At 46.4% G+C, this 20,109-nt stretch overlaps 1 protein-coding gene and 1 pseudogene across 2 annotated transcripts in view; one reads left to right on the top strand and one right to left on the bottom strand.

Moving 5' to 3' along the window:
* Oasl (2'-5'-oligoadenylate synthetase like) overlaps positions 1–10,844 on the bottom strand; it is a 25,462-nt gene extending 14,618 nt beyond the window's left edge. For both annotated transcript variants that reach the window (XM_023720893.1, XM_004636268.2), the window contains exons 1-3: positions 10,625–10,844; positions 6,544–6,826; positions 3,783–3,958 (exon numbers count right to left, since the gene is read on the bottom strand). In XM_023720893.1, coding sequence (XP_023576661.1) covers positions 3,783–3,958; positions 6,544–6,826; positions 10,625–10,822 — 657 coding nt within the window. In that variant the 5' untranslated portion in view covers positions 10,823–10,844. The remainder of the gene's footprint in view (positions 1–3,782; positions 3,959–6,543; positions 6,827–10,624) is intronic.
* A 5,064-nt stretch (positions 10,845–15,908) lies between these two features.
* Positions 15,909–17,531, top strand: LOC101572683 (annotated as a pseudogene).
* Positions 17,532–20,109: the final 2,578 nt, after the last annotated feature.

The raw sequence follows: 20,109 nt of genomic DNA on the forward strand, positions 1-20,109 counted from the left end.
AATAAATAAAAAGGGCTGGGGGATATTGCTCAGACATAAAGCACACCTGAATTTGATCTTCAGGATTATAAAATAAAAGATATGACAGATGAAACCTAGTGGATGTGAACTGCATGTTTTGGTCTTGGAATCCAGTAGATGAAACAATCAGTATACTTAAAACTATTAAGTAAACTATAAGGGCTGGGGAGCTAGCTCAGCGGTCTAAGTGCCTGCCTGGCAAGTACAAAAACTGGGGCTCGATCCCTGGTGTAGCACGTTATGCCAGCCCCAGAACCCTGCGCACACCGTGCAGGCCCTCAAGCCAGGTGTGGTGGTGGACACCTGTAATCCTAGTGCTGGGGAGGCCGAGAGAGGAGGGTCTAGGACAGTCTGAGCCACGTAGAGACCCTGTACCAAAAGAAACAAACAAAAACAACCCCCCCAAAAACAAAAACCCCACTAATTACAGCATCAAGCATTTGACAAAAAATGATTAATTTTTTAGTCTCATATAATGCTAATTTTATCCTTCATATTTCAGGGATTGATGATCTGTTGACAACAAACAGGTTAAACCCCTCAGCAGCAGACATACCCTGTGAAAGCAATTCCACTGCTTGCATACTAAGCAGTCATAAGACAGCACACTGAGCCTGACCCCGGACAGCATGAGATTAAAATAAATCTTTCTCCCAGTGGTCAGGGGTTTTTCTGTAAGGCTGAATTCAATGACTTTGCCAATTTGCAGTTTTGGTATACAACTTTAGATACAGTGGAGTGGCTTCTGGGAGCATAACGAGAAATAAGGTGACCCCAGAAATGTATGTGTGAGCTAGTTACAACTACTAGCAAACCCTGTTCCATGTCTCCAATCCCTTATAAAAAGCCCAAGGGCCGGCCAGATAGCTCAGCAGACTAAAGCGCCTGCTTAGGCACAGCACAGCGGCCAGGGTTTGATAGCTGGCTTGCTGTGCTGGCTCTGCCCTGGGGACGTGCTGAGACAGTGACTGAGACTGGGCGAGGTGGTGCGCGCCTGTAATCCCAGCGCTTGGGAGGCTGAAAACGGGAGGATCACTACGAGTCCAATCTATGTAGTGAGACCCTGTAGACCCTGTACTAAATACATAAAAAAAAAAAAAAAAAAAAAAAGCCAACCTCTCACATTGACTGTAAGGCCCACTCTTGGAAACCCACCTGTTGTCCTCTTTCTGGAAGAGTTTCTGGAAGCCCTTTTTCTTGTCCTTAACAGGTTAAAATACCGTGAATGCCGCTACCAAATGCCACCCAATGGAAAGGCAAACTCATAAAAACATTTTGGTGTGGCTTTATCTACCATAGTTCACCAGATCTGGTGCCAGGTGACTTCTGGCTTTTGCCCAAAGTCAAAATAAGCAGCATGAAAGGCAATGTATTGAATCAGTTGAGGAAACAAAGGCAGCCACAATAGCGCGACTAAAGACACTCAGGGAAAAAGACTTCTGGAACTGCTTCAGAAAACCATGTTGGAAATGATGACCTAGGTATGTTTGAATGAAGGGGGATATTTTTGAGGGGGATTAATGGCAATGTGTCTTACACTGTTATACATTTAAAAAATTTTAACATTCTCCATATATTTTATTTTTATTTTTATATATTTATTTGTGTGTGTGTGTGTGTGTTTGTGTGTGTGTGTGTGTGTGTGTGTGTGTGTGTGTGTTTTGGTACCAGGGATCGAACTCAGGACCTTGTTCTTGCCAGGCAGGCGTTTGTGCTGCTGAGCTATCTCCCTGGCCTCTCCATATATTTTAATCATACTTCATACAGTATGAGATCTTATGTCCTTTCAATTAATCAATATCTTATAATACTTGGGTAAATAAAGCTGTCAAATAAATGGTGGAGCATGCTAGTAATCCAAGACACTTGGGAGGCAGAGGCAGAGGCAGAAGGATTCCAGTTTTGAGGCCAACCTGAGCCATCTGGACCCTCTCTTGAACTAAAGTGAAAAAAAGGCTGGCTTGTAACAGTGATAGGGTGCTTGTGTGGCATTCACGAGGCATCTGGGCTCAATCCCTAGCATGAAAAAAAGTCAACTAAAAGAAATGGTTAAGTTTAAGATCTCGTACCAAAAATAGTTTAAGGGGCCAGTGAGAGAGCTCAGCGGCCTAAAGCACCTGCTTAGGCCAGCTTAGGCAGGCGCAGGTGACTGTGGTTCCATCCCGGGCACCACATGCTGCACCAGCCCCACCCTCAGAGTGGGCTGAGCCAGCCAAAAAATAAGAAAGAAAAAAAGTTTAAAAACATGTCAAATCCTTGTCTTAGGGCCAAAGACTTGAAGAAAAGATTATAGAAGAAAGCTGGTATGCATACATACTCCTTCCCTCAAAGGTAACTAACTCATCCTTAACTTTGGGAAAGCTAGTATCTGAAACCTTGTCACCTGCAGTGTTTGATGTGACTTCTGTCATCTCACCACGGACAGACTATTCATTGTACGTGTACTAACCTTGGTAATTTTTTTTTTTTTTTTTTTTAGAATCTTTTTACTTTGGTTTTTATTTTATTTATTTATTTTTATTTTTTGAGACAGGGTTTCAGTAGGTACCCCAGGCTGGCTTTGAACTCACTTTGTAGCTCAGTTGGCTTCAAATTCACAGTTATCCTCCTGCCTCAGCTCCTGAGTTCTGGGATTACAGGTGTACGCTATCACACCCAGCTTGCTTCATTTTTATTTTTTTAATCTTTTTTAAAAAATCTTTTATGTATTTATTTATTTGGTACAGGGTCTTGTTTCACAATTGAGACTCACAGTGATCCTCCTGTCTCAGCCTCCCCAGTGCTGGGATTACAGGCATGCGCCACCATGCCCAGGTTTCGGTGACTGGCACTGCACACCTGGGAACCGAGGGCAGGCACAGCATGTGGTGCAGGGGATCGAACCTAGGTCCTTGTGCTTGCCAGGCAGGTGCTTAGGTGGCTGAGGTACCTCCCCAGCCCTTGATTTACTTTTAAAATTGAGTTAGTCTTCCTAAAATCTTTCACCATTTTTTTTTAAAAAAAGAGAACACCTTTGTCTTGTAATTTTTTTTTTAAATTTAAATTTATGTATTTGGTACAGGGTCTCACTCTGCAGCCCGGACTAAGAGTGATCCTCCTGTTTTCAGTCCCGCCAGTGCTGGAATTACAGGTGTGCGCCACCTCTCCTAGACTTGGTTGCTGGCTCAGCGCACCCAGGGCCGGGGCTGGTGCAGCATGTGCGTCTTTCTAATTTTTGCATTTGTTTCTGAGTCTTCCTTTTGTGAGTTTAGATGACTCTATTCATCCGGCTATTTTAAAAATCTACTTGGTTCCGGGCAGATGTCACTTGTGAGAGCTATAAAGTAGTTACTCTTCTCCCCTTCATGCAGTGGTGATCATGACACTCAGGAACATGGTCACTCGGGGTGGCTGTGTGCGCAGGAATAAAGGGATCGTTCTTGCTGGCCCTTACCCGCCTGGGATTAAGGCCCAGAGTGTGCACCAAAGCTACCACTAGCGAATACTACACAGGAACGACAGCCTCTCGGGCACTTGACTACTGGAACACTGTACAACAGCTATTTTTTCCTTTCCTGTTCTGTTTCTCTTCTCCCTTCTCTTTTTCCTTGTCCATTTTTTTCACTGAATGTTTCACTTTACAGTTTTAAATGTCTAGCAAGCTTGCCCTCCTTTCCCCACTTCCCCTTCCTCTTGGTGTAGTTTCCAGGGGATGGCGTCCCATTTCCTGGGGTGGCGCCTTTCCTCTCTACCCCTGTCCCCATCCTGCCAGCTCCCCTTACCTGCAGGTACCAGTAGTTTACCAGCCGGAGCAGGCTCTTCAGCTTAGTGGGCCGATGTTTTACAAAGTTTCTCTGCAGCTCGCTGAAGGATGGGGAGAAATTTCCAGGGTATCCACAGGCTTTGATCAGACTCACGTAGACCTCTGGGGGTATCTCAGAGTTGGGAACAGAAGGTCCTGAGGAAAGAGGGAATAAAAACAGAGACTGAGGATTTAGGAAGCCCTAGAGGGATAAGCAGTGGCTGGGGTCAGCCTGTTTATCCGCTGGAGATGCCTCTCAGAAGAGACTTGTGACCTCAGAGCCTCAGACACCAGAGCTTTGCCTTGCTTGATTTTCCTTGATCACCTTCCTTTGAGGAGCCAACATTGGCCTTTCCATATCTTGGGCCTCCCAGGGCTTCTGTCCTCCCTGAATGTCCCTGGCTGCTATGGTTTAGATCTGGGTGTCCTCCAAAAGTCTCATGTGTTAGGAAAGTGATTGGATTGTGGGGGCACTGTACTTACCAGGCCATTACTAGACTGTTGTTGGGAGGTGAAGCCTAGGTACAGGCCAGTCAGTGGGCATATGACCTGGAAGGGTGCATCTCCTTCCGTGGCTCTTTTCTATGCTCTCTGATTCTTGGGTGCAGTGCTCTGAGCCTCATCCCTCTATCAGATTTTTCTACTATGTTCTTCCTGCCTTGGTAATGGCCGACTATTGAATAAATCTTCTACAAACTTGAGCCAAAATAAACCTCTCCTCTAAACTGTGAGTGGTGGATATCATGTCTCACTGACAAGAAAGTGACTAAGATGCCAATACTCCTAGTTTTCCTTAATAACTATTTTAGATCTGTTTCTGGATGATTCATTACAGAAGCTCCAGGAGGTAAGTAGCAGCTGAAGGCAGAACCAACTCCCTGGCATGTGTTACTCTTTTTTCTTGCTAAGGTTGGATCCTGTCTCCGGCGCTTTCTCCATAGAACAACTCCTGGCAGCCATAACCATGAATGGGAGCTGGAAGGTGAGACGAGTTGTTATGATCTGGCTCGTGAACATCCCTCAAGGCCCATGTGGTGAAGCTTTGGTCTTCAGCCATAGTGCCACTGAGAAGTGGTGGGGTCTCTAAGAGGAGTGGCTTAGGGGAGGAAGCTGGGTCTTCAGGATTAACCCTACAGGGGTGCACAGACACCTCCCTGTCTGTCTTTCTTTCTCTGCCTCTCTCACTCTCTGTCTTTCCCTGACACTATGATGTGAACAGACATGTGGTCCTGCCATGAGCTACGGCACCACCACAGGCCCAAAGCGAGATGGCCAGGTGACTGTGGACTGAAACTGTAGGTCAAATTAAACACATCCTCCTTCTAAATTGCTTATCTTAGATATACGTTTTAATTTTTTTTTTTTTTTTTCGGAACCGGGGATTGAACTCAGGCCCTTGTGCTTGCCAGAGAAGCACTTATTCCACTGAGCCATCTCCCCGGCTCACTATACTTTTTAATTTTTAAGAAATATTTTATTTATTTATTTATTTGATATAGGGTCTCACTATGCAGCTTGGACTCATAATGATCCTCCTATCTCAGCCTCCCCAGCACTGGGATTCCAGGCATGCACCATCACACTCGGTCTTTGTGGCCTGCAGGGCACACCCAGAGTTCCAAGGCCTGCACAGCATGCATACTTGGGATTGAACCTGGGTCTTTGTGCTTGCCAGGCAGGCGTTTAGACTGCTGAGCTATCTCCCCAGCCCCTTATCTTAGATATTTTATCACAGTGACTGATAGCGGACTATAGAAAGCCTGTCTCATCCGGGGTTATTGCAGACAAGATTTATTTCAAACATCTGGGACTGTTGGCTTGAGGGCAAATAAAAGGTGCCAGGGCTTCAGTGCTCCAGGCAGCAGCCAGCAGCTAAGGATTGATAAGAAATCTAGGGTGAGCACTCAGCACTCCCTTGAGATGTTGTTGACATGTGCTCTGTGTTCTGCAGGGGCATGTGGCCCAGGGGCCTGTAGTGATGCCCTGCTCAGTAATGCCCTTGGTATCGTGTCTTGGTTCCCTGCCTCTCTCCCAGGGTTGGGTCATCTCCCCATAAGCTGCTTGTCCTCATATCCTTATCAGAGGATCTGCTTCTGGGAATGCCCAGACGATGACAGACCCTGGTGCCTGAGTAAGAAGCACTCATAGTTATTATTTTAGCTCCTTTCTCTCTTTGGACCTGGGGTCCCCCAGACTATCCTTGGCATAGAAAGTCCACTCCTGAGCATGCTTTCTGCACTTACCCAGGGTGCTCCATTTTTGTTTTTTCTGGCAGAGCTGCCATTGTCTTTCTCCCTCTCTCACTCCCTCCTTCCTTTCCTCTCTTCTTTTATACTGGGGATTGAGCCCAGGGTCTTATGCAAGCTAGGCAAGCATTCTATCATCGAGTTACACCCTTAGCTCTTTTATTTTGAAATGGGCTTTCACTAAGTTGCTCAGACTGGCCTTGACCTTTTGATCCTCCTGCCTCAGCCTTCTCAATAGGCAGAGTTATAGGCATGGAGTACTCACTCAGCTTACCATATGCTTATCTGTGTGGTTTCCTGGTAAGTTTCTGTTTCCCAGATTTCCCCCCATGAGAGCCAGGACTAATACTGGGCACACAGTGAAGGCTCAGTTCCCAGGGCAGGAAGTGTATAGGACCAATGAATGCAGGACTCTGTGGTCAGGAATGAGAAGTGAGGGAGTGGCAAGACTCCTGGGAAGGGCAGGTGTGTGCTGCAGGCTTTTGTTCCCCTTACCCAGGGCCCTGTAGGCAGGCACAATGGTGACATCAATAGGCTCTGCAGTCTCTCTGGTCTCGATGGTGAAGATGAGAGTGTCAGGGACTCCTTGGGCCACACTCAGGTCACTTAGCCCGAGGGCCAGCAGGTCCTGGCAACAGCATGCTTTTTTCCTTAGCAGTCTCAGGACAGCTTGGTGGTGCTTGGCCTCTTCTTGGAAGCTACGGAAACAGCTCAGGAACACCACCAGCTCCACATGCGCGGTGCCTCTGATTACTGTACCATTCGCGAAGGAGCCCACCTGCAAGAGACAGAGGCTCATCAGCTGAAGGCCCCTCTGCTGTGCACCAGGAACCCCCCCATACACACATCACGTGACACATCCCGTTTAATGCAAATCCTTGCCCCTAGGTCACTCGCCTGTGGCCACCAGTTTTCAGCTTGACACCAGAGCCTAGGTTTCTTGCTTACTGTACTGCATGACTTCCAAAACTCAGCTTTGTGTTCTGCAGAGAGATGGTGACTTCAAGAATATGCTTTCTGCATCCCTCAATAAAAAGCCGCAATCCAAACTACTCCCTAATCCGAATCTTTCTGAGTGTTGATGGGACGGCCTAAGAAGAGCACTCTGGGAGGCTGAGGCAGAGGATCCAACGTCTGAGCGCAGCCTGGGCAACTGAGTGACTTAGCAAGAGTTTGTCTTAAAATTTCCAAAAGGGCTGGGGATATGACTTGGTGCTAAGGCCTTGAGTTCAAGCCCCAGGAAAACACACACACACACACACACACACACACACACACACACACACATACACACACACACACACACACACACACACACAGCAAGTTGAAAATTCCACACCTGGCCTCCTGTGATGACTTGTAGTCATGACACTGATACACTAAGAATAGTGTATAAAATTGCCTTTTTGCTACACAAAGAAGGTGCTTATGAATTGCAAGTGGCTTATGTGTAAGCTTGGATCCATCTCTAAGCTATCTCATTGTGTATATGCAAATATTTCAAAATCTGAAGGGAATCCCCAATCGGAGGCACTGCTGGCCTCAGGCGTTTCAGATGAGGCCTACTCAAGCTGTAATAATGCCTATTGCACTGCATTTGAGGTTTTGAGGCAGGGGTGTGTTGTGTGTGTGGGTGCGCATGTGTGAGTGTCTGTTTGTGTGTTGCTGGAGACCGGAACCAGAACAAGTGCTTGACCACTGTGCTACACCCCAGCCCCATCTTCACTCTGCCCTGTTCTTTAGCTGAATGACCATTTGAAGCCCTCAGACCTTCTGCAGATGAAAGTAATGATGAAAGTTGAGTCACTGGGTACAGAGAGGATTAGATAAAATGCTGCATGCACACAGAAAGTCAGCGATCTGTTTCCCTCCTTCCTGTTTGTCTAATTGACTCACACAATCCCTTCTGCGGCCAGGGCGACAGTTTCCCCATTTGTAATGGAGGGAGATTGAGCTACATGGTTCTGAACAAGTGCTTTGGCTATTCTGTGATTCTAGACGCCCTCTCCTAGCCCCACTGCCTCTGGTGTACAGAGCTCCGTACCTCTCTGTCTCCCCTTTTCCTCACTCTGCTTCAGGAAGTGGAATTCTCAGGGGAAGGATCAAACCCCAAGTGGGCTGCCTTTCTTGGTGGGTGGAGCCACTGAGCATGAGCGATAGCCCAGCTGTCACAGGCTGACCACTCCCTCTGCCTGGCACTGTGAGCAGCCCTTTTACATAGTATTCTAAATCTTCACAATCTCTCATTGATTTGGTAGCATGAGTCTAATGAGCAGATAAGAATACTGAGTCAAGTCAGGCGTTGTGGCACACACTGTACTCCCAGAATTCTAGGAAGCTGAGGTGGGGAGGGGAGGGGAGGGGAGGGAGGAGAGAGAGAGAGAGAGAGAGAGAGAGAGAGAGAGAGAGAGAGAGAGAGACCGTCCAAGTTCCCCAGGCCCAGAAGAAGTCTTGGGCAATAATGACAATAATTTTCTGTTTGGGGGCTTTTACCCTGCGCTGTTGATCATTTAGCTTGCATTGCTCTGGTTTGGGGAAGGAGAAAGGAGGATGATTATGATGCTCCAAACACAGGGTTTGAGAAATAAGATGGAATAGTCAAGGTCACAAAAAAGCTGAGTCAAACCCAGATCTAGCTGATGTCAAAATTTATGGTTGTCTACTCTAAATCATTGGGCCTCAGGCTCCAGATGCTGCCTGGGGAAGGTTGTTGAATCCTTCCAGGACTTGGCTGTCCATAGAGCCCTGAGTGGGGGGTCTGCTGTCCTAATTCTAGTCTTGCTTTGCCGTCAACTTGCTGTGTGATGGTGGGATATCTCTCGTCTACCGTGTGTGTCAGTTTCCTTAATATTTAAATGAAAAGGAAGGATGATTTCCTGATTCTTCAGGGCCTTTTGAGCTCTGAACCTCTTGGGGAAAAAAATTGTTATTTCATTATTGGGAGTTGAACCCAAAACCTTTGCAGTTGAGCTACATCCTCAGCCCTTTTCATTTTTTCTCTAGAGACAACGTCTTGAGAACTAGCCAAGTTGCTCATGTTAGGTTTGAACTTGTGATCATCTGCCTCAGCCTCCCGGAGTGCTGGGATTGCAGGTGTGCACAGGCGTAAGTCAACTGGACGAAGAGCTTGGGGAAAATCTTCATGGAGGAGCCTAGATCCCTGGCTATGGAGTCAAATTCAAATCCCAGCACCAGCTCTGACTACGTGACCTTGGACAAGCCGCCTCTTCCTTCCTGGCAGCTTAGAGAAACTATTACAGGCAGTCAGGGAGGGCTAGGCCCTCAGAGGAGCCAGTGCAGAAGATGAGGTACGTTACAACTGTGGGAGAGACAGGCACCACCACTGTGGACCAGATCTCAAGATAAAAGATAAAACAAATATACTCACATACTTCCTAAGGATAAACTTCAGGGACTAATATTCTAAAGAGGTATCAATCGCCTTGAGAAAACCAGGAAGAACCACTGATTCAACCCCCTACAGGAAAAGCCCCTCTTCCGCATTCATGCCCACTTGCTATGTGACTCGCTTCCCCATTCAATCCTGACTTAGTCAATTTTACCTGCGCAATTATGCTTGTAATCTCATTGGCTGACCATACCTTTGTCTCACCTCATGCCCACCTAAGGGAGTTCCCATGTGTCCCACCTTGGAGCTGTCTCACATTGTGGATTTGCTCTATAAATATCCATACAAAAGGCAGGCTCCTGGGCAACCCACTCGGACAGAAGCTTTCTTTCCCTCAGTAAATATATTCTGCTTTTAACCTCTCTTGTCCTTAAAACTCATGCTTCCATTTTAGAGAACACAAACTTCTACCAGACGTTTAGAAGGTTGGGAGTTTCTTTCCCCTGTGTCACTCTGAGCCTCCACTATTAAGAGAAATTTAAAACATATAGAAGATAGAAACAAAATACAAGGAACGCTCATATCAAACCACCCGGCTGGATTCAACATGGCTAACGTCTTTGCCACATGTGGCTCATCTAAGCCATTCTAAAGTACATCATAGACAGCACAGAACTGTGGCCCTTGAAAGTAAATTACAGATAGCATGGAACTTTGCCCCTAAATATTTTACCATTTATGTTTCCTCAAAAAATGAGAACATTTTCTCTCTATCCATGAAGGCACTGTTACAATTAAATCCCTTGTGTTATCTAGTATCCAGGCCATATTGAAATTTCTCTATTATTCACATCAGGATCTAATCAAAGAACTTGTATTTGGTCCCCGTGAATCTTAAGTCTGCGAGCCTTCATTTTGCTTGTCTGTAAAATGGAAAAAGAATCCTGTCTACCTCAAAGGGTGCTAGGATTAGAGATAACAATATTAAGGAATTAGACAATTATACCCCCACTATATTATTATAAATTTCTTAACTGGTGTGTTCTGCTAGAGGTAGTGCAATGGGGTGTAAACAGCTAACAAGCAGTGCAGTGGTGCATAAGCTGTAGAAAAATATCTTGAGATGTCAGCAGCATGGGCTAGGGGACCCCAGCACCCTTGGGGACGTGGACGCTCACACTGAGTTTTGATCTGCTCCGGCTTGGGAAGGGAGCGGCCTGGTCTCACCTTGACAACTTTCAGCACTCGCACCTCCTGGTCCAGCCCTTGCTCCCAGCAGAAGAACTCCTGCCTCAGGAACTGCTCCACGGTGCGAACAACCTCCAGCACCTCTTCTTTCCATTTCCGGGTGGGCTGCAGCCATTGAGCCACGAAGGAATCCAGCCTGGAGGCTGCGGTGTCGTAGAGCTCCTGGGCCAGGGCCATCTCTGCTGAGAGTCCCACTGCTGGACAGATATATGGCCAGTAACTTACTGCCTCCTGACACACACCCTCTTTTTTAAGGAAGCTCCTCTCCAGCTGAACTGCAGTACTCTGACGGATAAAGGACCTGAATGAAGAGGAATCCAGCGGTGAATGAGCTGAGTGTGGCTCCTTGGAGACCCCTTGGAGATCCCTGCTGTGACAGGTGTGCTGCAGGACACCTGGCTGAAGTTGGCAGATCCGGGACTACCTTAACAGGGATGGCATCCAGCCAACCTTTCTGCTTTTGGTTTCGATTCTCAACTTTGCCAGTTTCCTTCTTTCCACATTTGGAAACTGAAATTGGCTGGAGTCCAACGTTAGAAGAAGCACCTCGCCCAGTGTATTGGAGTAGTCAGTCCAACTGAGGAAACAGAGGCAGGGAAAGAGAAAGCACTTGCTCACGGTGAGTTGGGAGGGAGACCTCCCCAGTGGGTGGGACACAATTTGTTTTCTCCAGCCACTTTGATGATAATCCCCACCCCATGAAGTTGTGCTGATGAAGTATGAAAACCTGAACAGAGAAGCTATTCGGTCCATGCCACCATTTTTATTCATTCACTATACATTCTTTTTTTTTTTTTTTCAGAACCAGGCATTGAACTCAGGCCCTTGCACTTGCCAGGCAAGCGCTTATTCTACTGAGCCATCTCCCTTTCCCTCACTACACATTCTTGAGGGACTGCTGGATGCCAGAGAACTTGCTCCCACATTCCTACCCAGAAGGGCACCCGAAGCAATGGGTAGATGCCCAGAGTCCAGCATGAGGGACGCTTGGTCAGAAAAAGGCCACAGAGACCTGGGGGGGAAGCCAGGCAGAAGAAGTTCTTTGACAGGTGGCGTCAGCAGACACCTGAGGGACATGAATCTTAAAGACGAAGATCCTGCCAGGAGGAAGAGGGCTGAGCATGGGTAAAGGCTGGCAACTGCGCTCCCGTGCGTCAGGGATTCAGGTGTTGCCTGTGTTCAGCACCAGGGCAAGGAGGCCAGAGGTGAGAGCCCTACCTCCACAGGAAGGTGCGCAGTGCACTGTGGGTGCTCTTCATTCTTTCGCTCTTTCACTCAGGCATTTCTTCATTCAATAAATACTGGGCAAGGGGCCGGGGAGATAGCTCAGTGGAATAAGTGCTTGCCTGGCAAGTGCAAGGGTCTGAGTTCAATCCCCGATTTCACCTAAATAAATAAATAAATAATAATAAATAAATAAATACTGAGCAACTGCTGTATGCCAGGTGGGTGCTGAGAATAGACATCAGCGTACATCTGATGGTAAGATTACAGTAAATCAAAAGGTTAGGTAACGGAAGAGGCGAAGAGGTTCTGTGTGTGTGTGTGTGTGTGTGTGTGTGTGTGTGTAAATGTAGTGTTTATGCATTCAGTGCTACAGTATAAGGTGGTCGGAAAAGGCTTACTAGAGCTTGACATGCTTCTCTTTTTCTAGAAGTTTGAAGTTCAGCATTAAGTTGTTTATTTGAGCTCCCTCTTTTTCTGATATGGGAATTGAGTGCTATAGATTTCCCTTGAAGGACTGCTTTCACCGTGTCCCATAAATTCTGGTATGTTGAATTGGCATTATTGTTTAGTTACAGAAACTGCCTGATTTCTTCTTTAGGTTCATTTGGACCCATTGGCTGTTCAGGAAGGTGCTCATTTTCATGTGTTGATGAGGTTCTTGTGCGAGTAATGGCTTACTCAGAAAGGAGATGTTGGAGTGAAGACACGAAGGGAGTGAAGACAGAAACGCACGTGTGAGAGAGAAGAGGCTCTTCGGCGGGGCTGTGGTTGGCGTGTGCAAGGAACATCACCATGCCTGAAAGAAAATGATCAAGGAGGAAAGGTGATTGGGGCTGAGGAGTATGGGGCGGGGAGGTAAATGGTATCTTGAAAATGACTCTTAAGATTCTGGCTTTATTCCAAATGAAATGGGGACTTTGGCGCATTTTGAGCAGAGGAGGGACATGGCTGGACTGATTGCAAAAGGAGCAATTGCACAGGCTGTGTGGCTGGAGGTGGGGAGCTAGTCTAAAGGCAGGGGATGGGAGTGCAGATGAGAGAGAAACTAGGGTACCAGGCCAGAGCTACAGCTTCCTGAATAGAGTGGTGACAGTGACAGCAGGCAGAGGGGAGTATTTTCAATGTAAACAGATCTGGAATCCTGTAATGCATCTCCATGAACCATCAGTTAGCTCCAATATTTATTATTTTTTTCAATTTTGCTTAATGAGTTTATTTTTACAAAGCATATTGACCAAGCAAAGTAAACATTTAAACAAGTTTTAACTTCTGCCCTGGAAGGGTTCCATTAAATTTGTCTCTAAACATTTTTTTTTTTTTTTTTTTGGCTCAATAATGGTCATTTTCATCAGAATCTGTTATTTTTCTTCTGTTGAATTACCTGATGTATTCTTTTCTGTTTGCTTACTTACCTTTTTCTTCAAGGATTTCAGTTAAATTTTACTCTGACACTTTCCTATTTAATTGTCCGTGTCTTGCTTTCTATACAAGGTATTGGTATAGTGCTTTTGTTTTAGGGTTTATGATGCTAAGTTTCTTAGCCTGGCCAGGCTGATTGACCCAAAACTTGGGCAAGACACCGTTTCTCATTTCTGCTCCCCTGTGTTTTGCTTCCCTTGTGCTATTTTCCCTGTAGCTCAGCTGGGCTCTGTTTCCTCAGCGCCTCTGCTCCACAGCAGGGCTGTTCTGGGACAGCAGCCAAAGCCTCCATCTGGCCTGCCTGAGCTCCAACAATTATCAAGTTATAGATGATTTTTTAATTATACTCCATCCATAGCTTCTCTTCAGTGTTATTTGGAAGGAAATCGCAGACTTACCATTCCACTACATATATTTTGACTATAAAGCTAACAGATCTTACTAGTGGTAGAGTGGTGATGTCAGAGAAGGATCAGATTCAAGGTGGGTTCCAAGGATTTGGCAATTGGAAAGATGGGATTGCTCTCAGTGGGAGGGGGAAGGCCGGGGAAGAGGACAGCATGGACATGAGTGGAAAGCTGACATTTGGAACTGAGGTGTGAGATGTCTGCTAGAGATCCAGGTGATGCGGAGTGGAGAGTTGGTTATAGGAGTACGTATTCTGGGGAAGAGGTATGGATTTGAGACATAAACTTGGCACTGACCAGCACAGGGATATTGAAAGCCCTGAGATTGAAAGAAGAAATAAAACCGGGAAACACAAAAAGGCTCAATCTGAATTTGCAGAGGAGAATAGAGGTTTTATAAGAAAACTCTAAAAGCTGGCGTGTGATGTGGAAGGAAAGCTAGGTTTGAGAAGCTTAACGTAGGTCCAAAAGGAGAGGAATTAGAAAGGCCTTCCTTAATTAAAGAGTACTTATGAGTATAGGAAAAAAGGAGTAGAGAGACCGGAAGTGACGTATAAGCGTAAGCGAGTGACCAGGGAAGACTCCCCGGAAGTAAATTGAGTAACTTGTTAAGCAACTTGCCTTTCATGAATACAGAACATTCAAGTAAAACGCAAAACTAAACAAACAAAAACAGGAAGTCCTCATTTTTTATGTGTATATTCAAAATAGGATAGATATACAGCTACTTTCTCTTAATTCAATGGATAGAATAATTTGTTCTAATATTGTTTGTGGACAGGATATCATGTGTGCATCTTGTACTATGAATAACCAGTAAGAAGACCACCATATGCTATTTATGAATTATTGAAACTGTGCCACTACTTGGTTTTGAAACTGTCTCATTGCTATTTGTTTCTCAATACAATTATTTAAGAAAAAAAAAAGAAAAAGAAAAAAAAAAGAAAGAAGAAATAAAGAATGAGCAAGCAAAGAAAAGGATGAAGGACTGAGCCTTAAAGCATTTAACATTATTTTGGAGAGTTTGGAGAGTTCTAAGGGTCCAGCAAAGAAGACGGAGGAGTAGCTAGTAGGGTAGAGGCAAGTCTGGAGTGGGGTTTCAGAAGCTAAGTGATGACATTATTTTAAGAAAGAAGTAATTCATTGAGTTGTGGGTCAAGTGAACCAGCTCTGACTTTATTCTGAGGGTAGTGATAAATCAGAAGAGAGGCATAATGATGAAGTTCAACTCTAGAAAGCTTTGCTTGGTGCTTCTGTGGTGAGGATAGATTTCAGGAAGCAAGAGGCAAAGAGTGACAGTATTAAGTGTAATGGCAATTTCACAATTCTGTGTCAACAAGGGTGTAAGATACCATCACTGGCCATATGTTTATGGTTACAGATGATTAACTTTCAGGTGATGTAAGAACTGCTCAACCTGAGCCATTTAGTCCTCATAGATTCTTATGCACCTTCATGAAATCTGAAGGTTAGACAGTTTTCAATCATTCAACCCATAATATGTCAGATAGGTTTTGAAGATTTTAAAAGGAAACTAGAGTCAGTAGTGTTGGCAATTCCATCTTTCCAGTTGCCACATTTGTGCTTTGTCACCATGCTGCTCAGTTGAGCATGGGTCTGTGTGGAAAGAGAACCACTGGATAAGAAGGTGGCGGGCTGGGCTTGGACAGGAAGAGGATATGGCTCTTCACTCAGGAAGTGAAAATGGCTGTCATCTTGACGTGGACTCCTATAATACAGAGAATGAGATAAAGGCTCACATGAGCGTGGTTTGTTCTAAAAATGATTTCAAGGGAGAATGTGGGGATTGAGGTCAATCCAAGGAACCCTCATGACTGAGTACTGGTAGCTTTACAAGAAGGAGAGAGGCCAGGAGAAACGCACAGATGTGCACTCTGTGTCTCTTGTCACATGATGTCCTGAGCCATCTTGGGACTCTGCCAACAACAAAGTCATTCCCAGATGCAGCCCTTGAACCTTGGACCTCCAGAATTGAGAGCCCAAATAAACCTCTTTACTTCACCTATTTGTGGTACTGTACTGTGTTACTAGCAACAGGAAATGACTGAATAAAAGGCTCTCAAATTCTTCCCATCTCTGCACCCATCTTCCTGTGCAGTGTGGTCTTTGCAGTTTGCTCCGTCAAGAGCTGAGTCAGTTTCCCTTTGCCTCGAATCAGGGCATGGCTGCACAGCCTGCTTTGACCAATGGGGCATTACCAAGCATCCATTAAGGTGGGGGGCCTAGGCTGGAAGAAAAGGAAGTTGGCCTGGGGTATAGAAGAAATGGAAAGGTCAGTAGTTCAAGGTCCTTCCCCCTTGAAACCCTGGGTTTTCTATTTATTTATTTTATTTCAACCATCAGGGGATGGCATTTTGATGACTTTGCATTACAAAGGAATGAACTTCTTCCTCACCTTTCCTCACCCTTCCTCCCTCCCCATTACGATTTTTCAAAAAAGTATAAAACTCTCTTAAGTGACTTCTCTAGAGTCCTAATTGGAGAGCTGCTCAGTGCCCCTCCTTGCAAGGTTACTTCTGAGGAAGGGAGCAATCTGCCCTGAGTTCTGGAGGTTTCTATGTCCCCCAGGCAAGGAATAGTCAGCGCTTCTGCTTCCCTCTGATAAGTTCCATCCTCTATCACCACACATTATCATTCCCTAGACACCGTCTTAGAAATTGCTGGATGCATTTTTCTTTTTTTTAAAAATTTTATTTATTTATTTATGTGTGTGTGTGTGTGTGTGTGTGTGTGGCCAGCTCAGCCCACCAGGGGGCGGAGCTGGCTGGCATGTGGTGGACCTGCGGTCCATGTGCTTTGCTGAGCTTGTTCGTGTGTGTGTGTGTGTGGCCAGCTCAGCCCACCAGGGGGCGGGCTGGCTGGCATGTGGTGCTGGGGGATTGAACCGCGGTCCATGTGCTTTGCTGAGCTTGTTCTAAGTAGGTGCTTTAGACCACTGAGCCATCTCACCAGCTCCTGCATTTTTCACTTGGCAAAAATTCAGTGTGGCTTTGCATGAGGTGTCTATGTGTCAGAGCAGCAGTGTTGATGTTTTGGTTTTGAGAGAAAATATAGCAAGAGCATTCACATTTGCTGGAAGCACCAATGGCAGAGACTTGGTGTTTGCAGAGGTGACGGGCTGCAGATGCTTTGCTTAGGATTCTGGGGCAGTTGACACTAGATCCTGGCAAGTGGGCCGGAATATGTGTGTGAAGGGCTGGGTTGCATCCTTTTGATCGGCGTACCTCAGTGCAGAGCGCATGGGAAGAACAGGGTCAGGTCATCAAAGTGAGGCCGCTAGAGAAGGGTTCCGCAGGGTCGGTCATAGTGGTGACTCCCCCCGATACCTGGCAGCGGCCCAACATTTTCTTGGAGACCAGCATGGGAGTCATTGTGCTGGAGCTGTACTGGGAGCACATGCCCAAGACCTGTAAGAACTTCGCAGAGTTGACCCAGTGTGATTATTACAGTGGCACCAAGTTCCACAGAATCATCAAGGACTTCATGATCCAGGGAGGTGACCCGACACGGGGACAGGTCATGATGGCGCGTCCATCTATGGCAAACAGTTCGAGGATGAGCTCCACCCTGACCTCAAGTTCACTAGGGCTGGAATCCTCACAATGGCCAACGCAGGGCCAGACACCAACGGCGGCCAGTTCTTCGTGACCCTCGCCCCCACCCAGTGGCTCGATGGCAAGCACACCATCTTTGGCTGAGTGTGCCAGGGCATCGGCATGGTGAACCGCATGGGGATGGCAGAGACCAACTCCCAGGACCACCCCGTGGATGATGTGACGATCATCAGCAAGGCGTACCCTTCTGGGTAGACCATTGGCTTCCCATCAGCCAAGTGACGCTGACTTTGGCCTCTTTCCCCAGTGCACCCCATGAGGTCCTGGGAGGGCCGAGACAGGAGCACATCTTACCCGGACGCATCTTTCTCTCCCCAGGGTCTAGGTGGGTCTTCCCCCCGCCCCCCCCGCCAGGTTTTCTTTTCTGAATCTCTTCTTGGAGCTGGATCAAACTCACTGGGTTCCTCCAGCCCCACCCCACCCCATGACACTGGGCTCCTGCTGATGGGTTAGATTACCAGTCTGTCTCTCTCCCACCCCTCATCCCCCAGTCTCCTAAAAGTCCTTTTTAGAAGTAGGAGGGCTGGAGATGTAGCTCGTGGCATAAACACCTGCCTGACCAGTGCAAGGTCCTGAGTTCAATCCCTAGTACAAAAAAAAAAAAAAAAAAAAAGTAGGCAAGGTGGTCTTTATTCCTCAGTATATAATAACCCTGATCACCATCATCCTTCATCTCCTTGTGTTCATGCAAAGCTCTTGGGCTTGTTGCTTTTAATGCACTTTCTTCTTGCCATATCTTGGGCACCACAGGAGAAAGCTGCACCCAGAAATGTGATGAAACAAATGCCAACTACCCTGTTATCCCTAGCATATGGACAAATTGGTCAAGAAATAATGGTTCTCAGAATTCATTCATATATATATATATATTATTTTTTTTTTAAATTTATTTATTTTTATTTATTTATTTTTTTTTTTGTATTTTAGGGAAGGGTCTACAGGGTGTTCAGGGTCTCATTACTAGATTGGACTTGTAGTGATTCTCCTGTTTACAACCTCCCAAGAGCTAGGATTACAGGTGCATGCCACTACGCTGAGTCTCAATTGCCATCTCAGCACACCCCAGGGATGGGGCTGGCACGGCAGGCCCAGGGATTGAAACCCTGGCCCTGATCAAACCAGGCACTTTAATCCGCTGAGCTATTTGGCCAGACCTAAATTATTTATTTATTTCGTATAGGGTCATGTTACATAGCTTGGACTTATAGTGATCCTCCTGTCTTAGCCTCACCAGCACTAGGATTACAAGCATGTGCCATCATGCCCAATTTCAGTAGCCAGCACAGCATGTCCCAGGGTTCTGGGGACAGCATGGCATATGGTACTGGGGATTGAACTCAGGTCCCTGCGCTTGCCAGGTGGGGACATAGACCACCGAGCTATCTCCCCAGTCCTGGTTCCCAGAACTCATAATCTGATTGGTATGGCCCAGCTAATAGATTAAGTCTATTTTGGGTCAGGTGATCAACCCTGGTCTAATCAGGTTTGGCAGAGGGTGAAGTCACTTGTTGGGAACAAAATTTTTTGAAGGGCTTGAGAAGGTTGGCAGGGTGCTGAGTGAAGTGCAGAGATGGTGAGAAAGTAGGGCGCTCCTTCCAGATGATGTATGAAAGCTCCAGAAAGTCCCTTCAGTTGCCACAATTCTCCTCCCATAGAAGTTGCCCTCCAAGCATCATTTCCTTATTCTCTAAACCTTAGTATTTTCAACCGTAAGATGGAGAAGGGTTCATCCAACTTCTAGGCCAACTGTGATAGCTATATGGCACAGATGCCATATGAATGCATAGGATTATTAATATACTATGGAGGAAAGCAAAGAATGTTACTTAGCTGCTGAAGCAAATGTTAGTGAAAGGTTTTGGGGTAGAAAATACACCTGGTCTGATTTACTCAAGTAGTGGCTGCTTGTTCCACTGCGAATGAGGAAAAGATTCAGGGGGAATCTAATTGGAGAAAAAGTCAGATCTGACATCTGGAAGCTTCTCTTCCTAGGAACATAGGACTTCCAGGTTTGGTTTCTTTCTTTGTGCTGATAACACTTTCTCTTTATTAAAGGATGGGCTTGGGTGGTGCTCTGGTGTCGGGCGCCCTCCCGTCCAGCAGGAAAGCACTCAACACGATTTGTGCGGCGGAAAGGCTTTAATCCTTCTCCTGAGTGATGCGCCCCGAGAGAGCACAGTTCCTCTCTCCGTCCCTCTTCCTGTCTCTGACCCTCCGCGTCGCGGAGCGTTTCTTTTATATCCTCACACTGTCCAATCGAGGGTTGATACATGTTACAGCGCCATTGGTTACAATCTCAGGGAAGGTATCTTAAATCATTATAGGCGGGTGTATAGCGACTGCGGAAGCAGGAAATGAGCGCCATCTTGGCACACTCGGTGGGAGGGGTAATCTAGCGCAGGCTTCAAGGGCTGCAGCAGGCCTCACCCAATGGTCCCTAGGAGTTTTGGTTCTGAAGCCGCGATTCGCGGCATGGGCTCTCTACACTCTGGTCTGGCCTATCCAGACTCCTCCAGTCTGGTCTGCAGTTCTGTTTATAGGCTCAGCCTATCCCAGGAGCACACTGTACCTGGTACTATCTCCTAGTTATTGTGGCCTGATTTTGGAGTCCCAAAATCTCCCAAGTGTGTGGAGGGTGAAGGCTTATATAAATGAGACAAGTGGTATGATTTGAGGGCCCCAGGAGGTTCCAACCCTCTCACTCTGGTGCTAAGACCAGGAGCTTCTCTGGGTGGCTGGTGTTCATTTGGTTTTCAAATAAAGGAGGAAGATA

Source organism: Octodon degus, unplaced genomic scaffold (genome assembly GCF_000260255.1).
Source record: "Octodon degus isolate 3935 unplaced genomic scaffold, OctDeg1.0 scaffold00079, whole genome shotgun sequence".
Taxonomy (NCBI): domain Eukaryota; kingdom Metazoa; phylum Chordata; class Mammalia; order Rodentia; family Octodontidae; genus Octodon; species Octodon degus.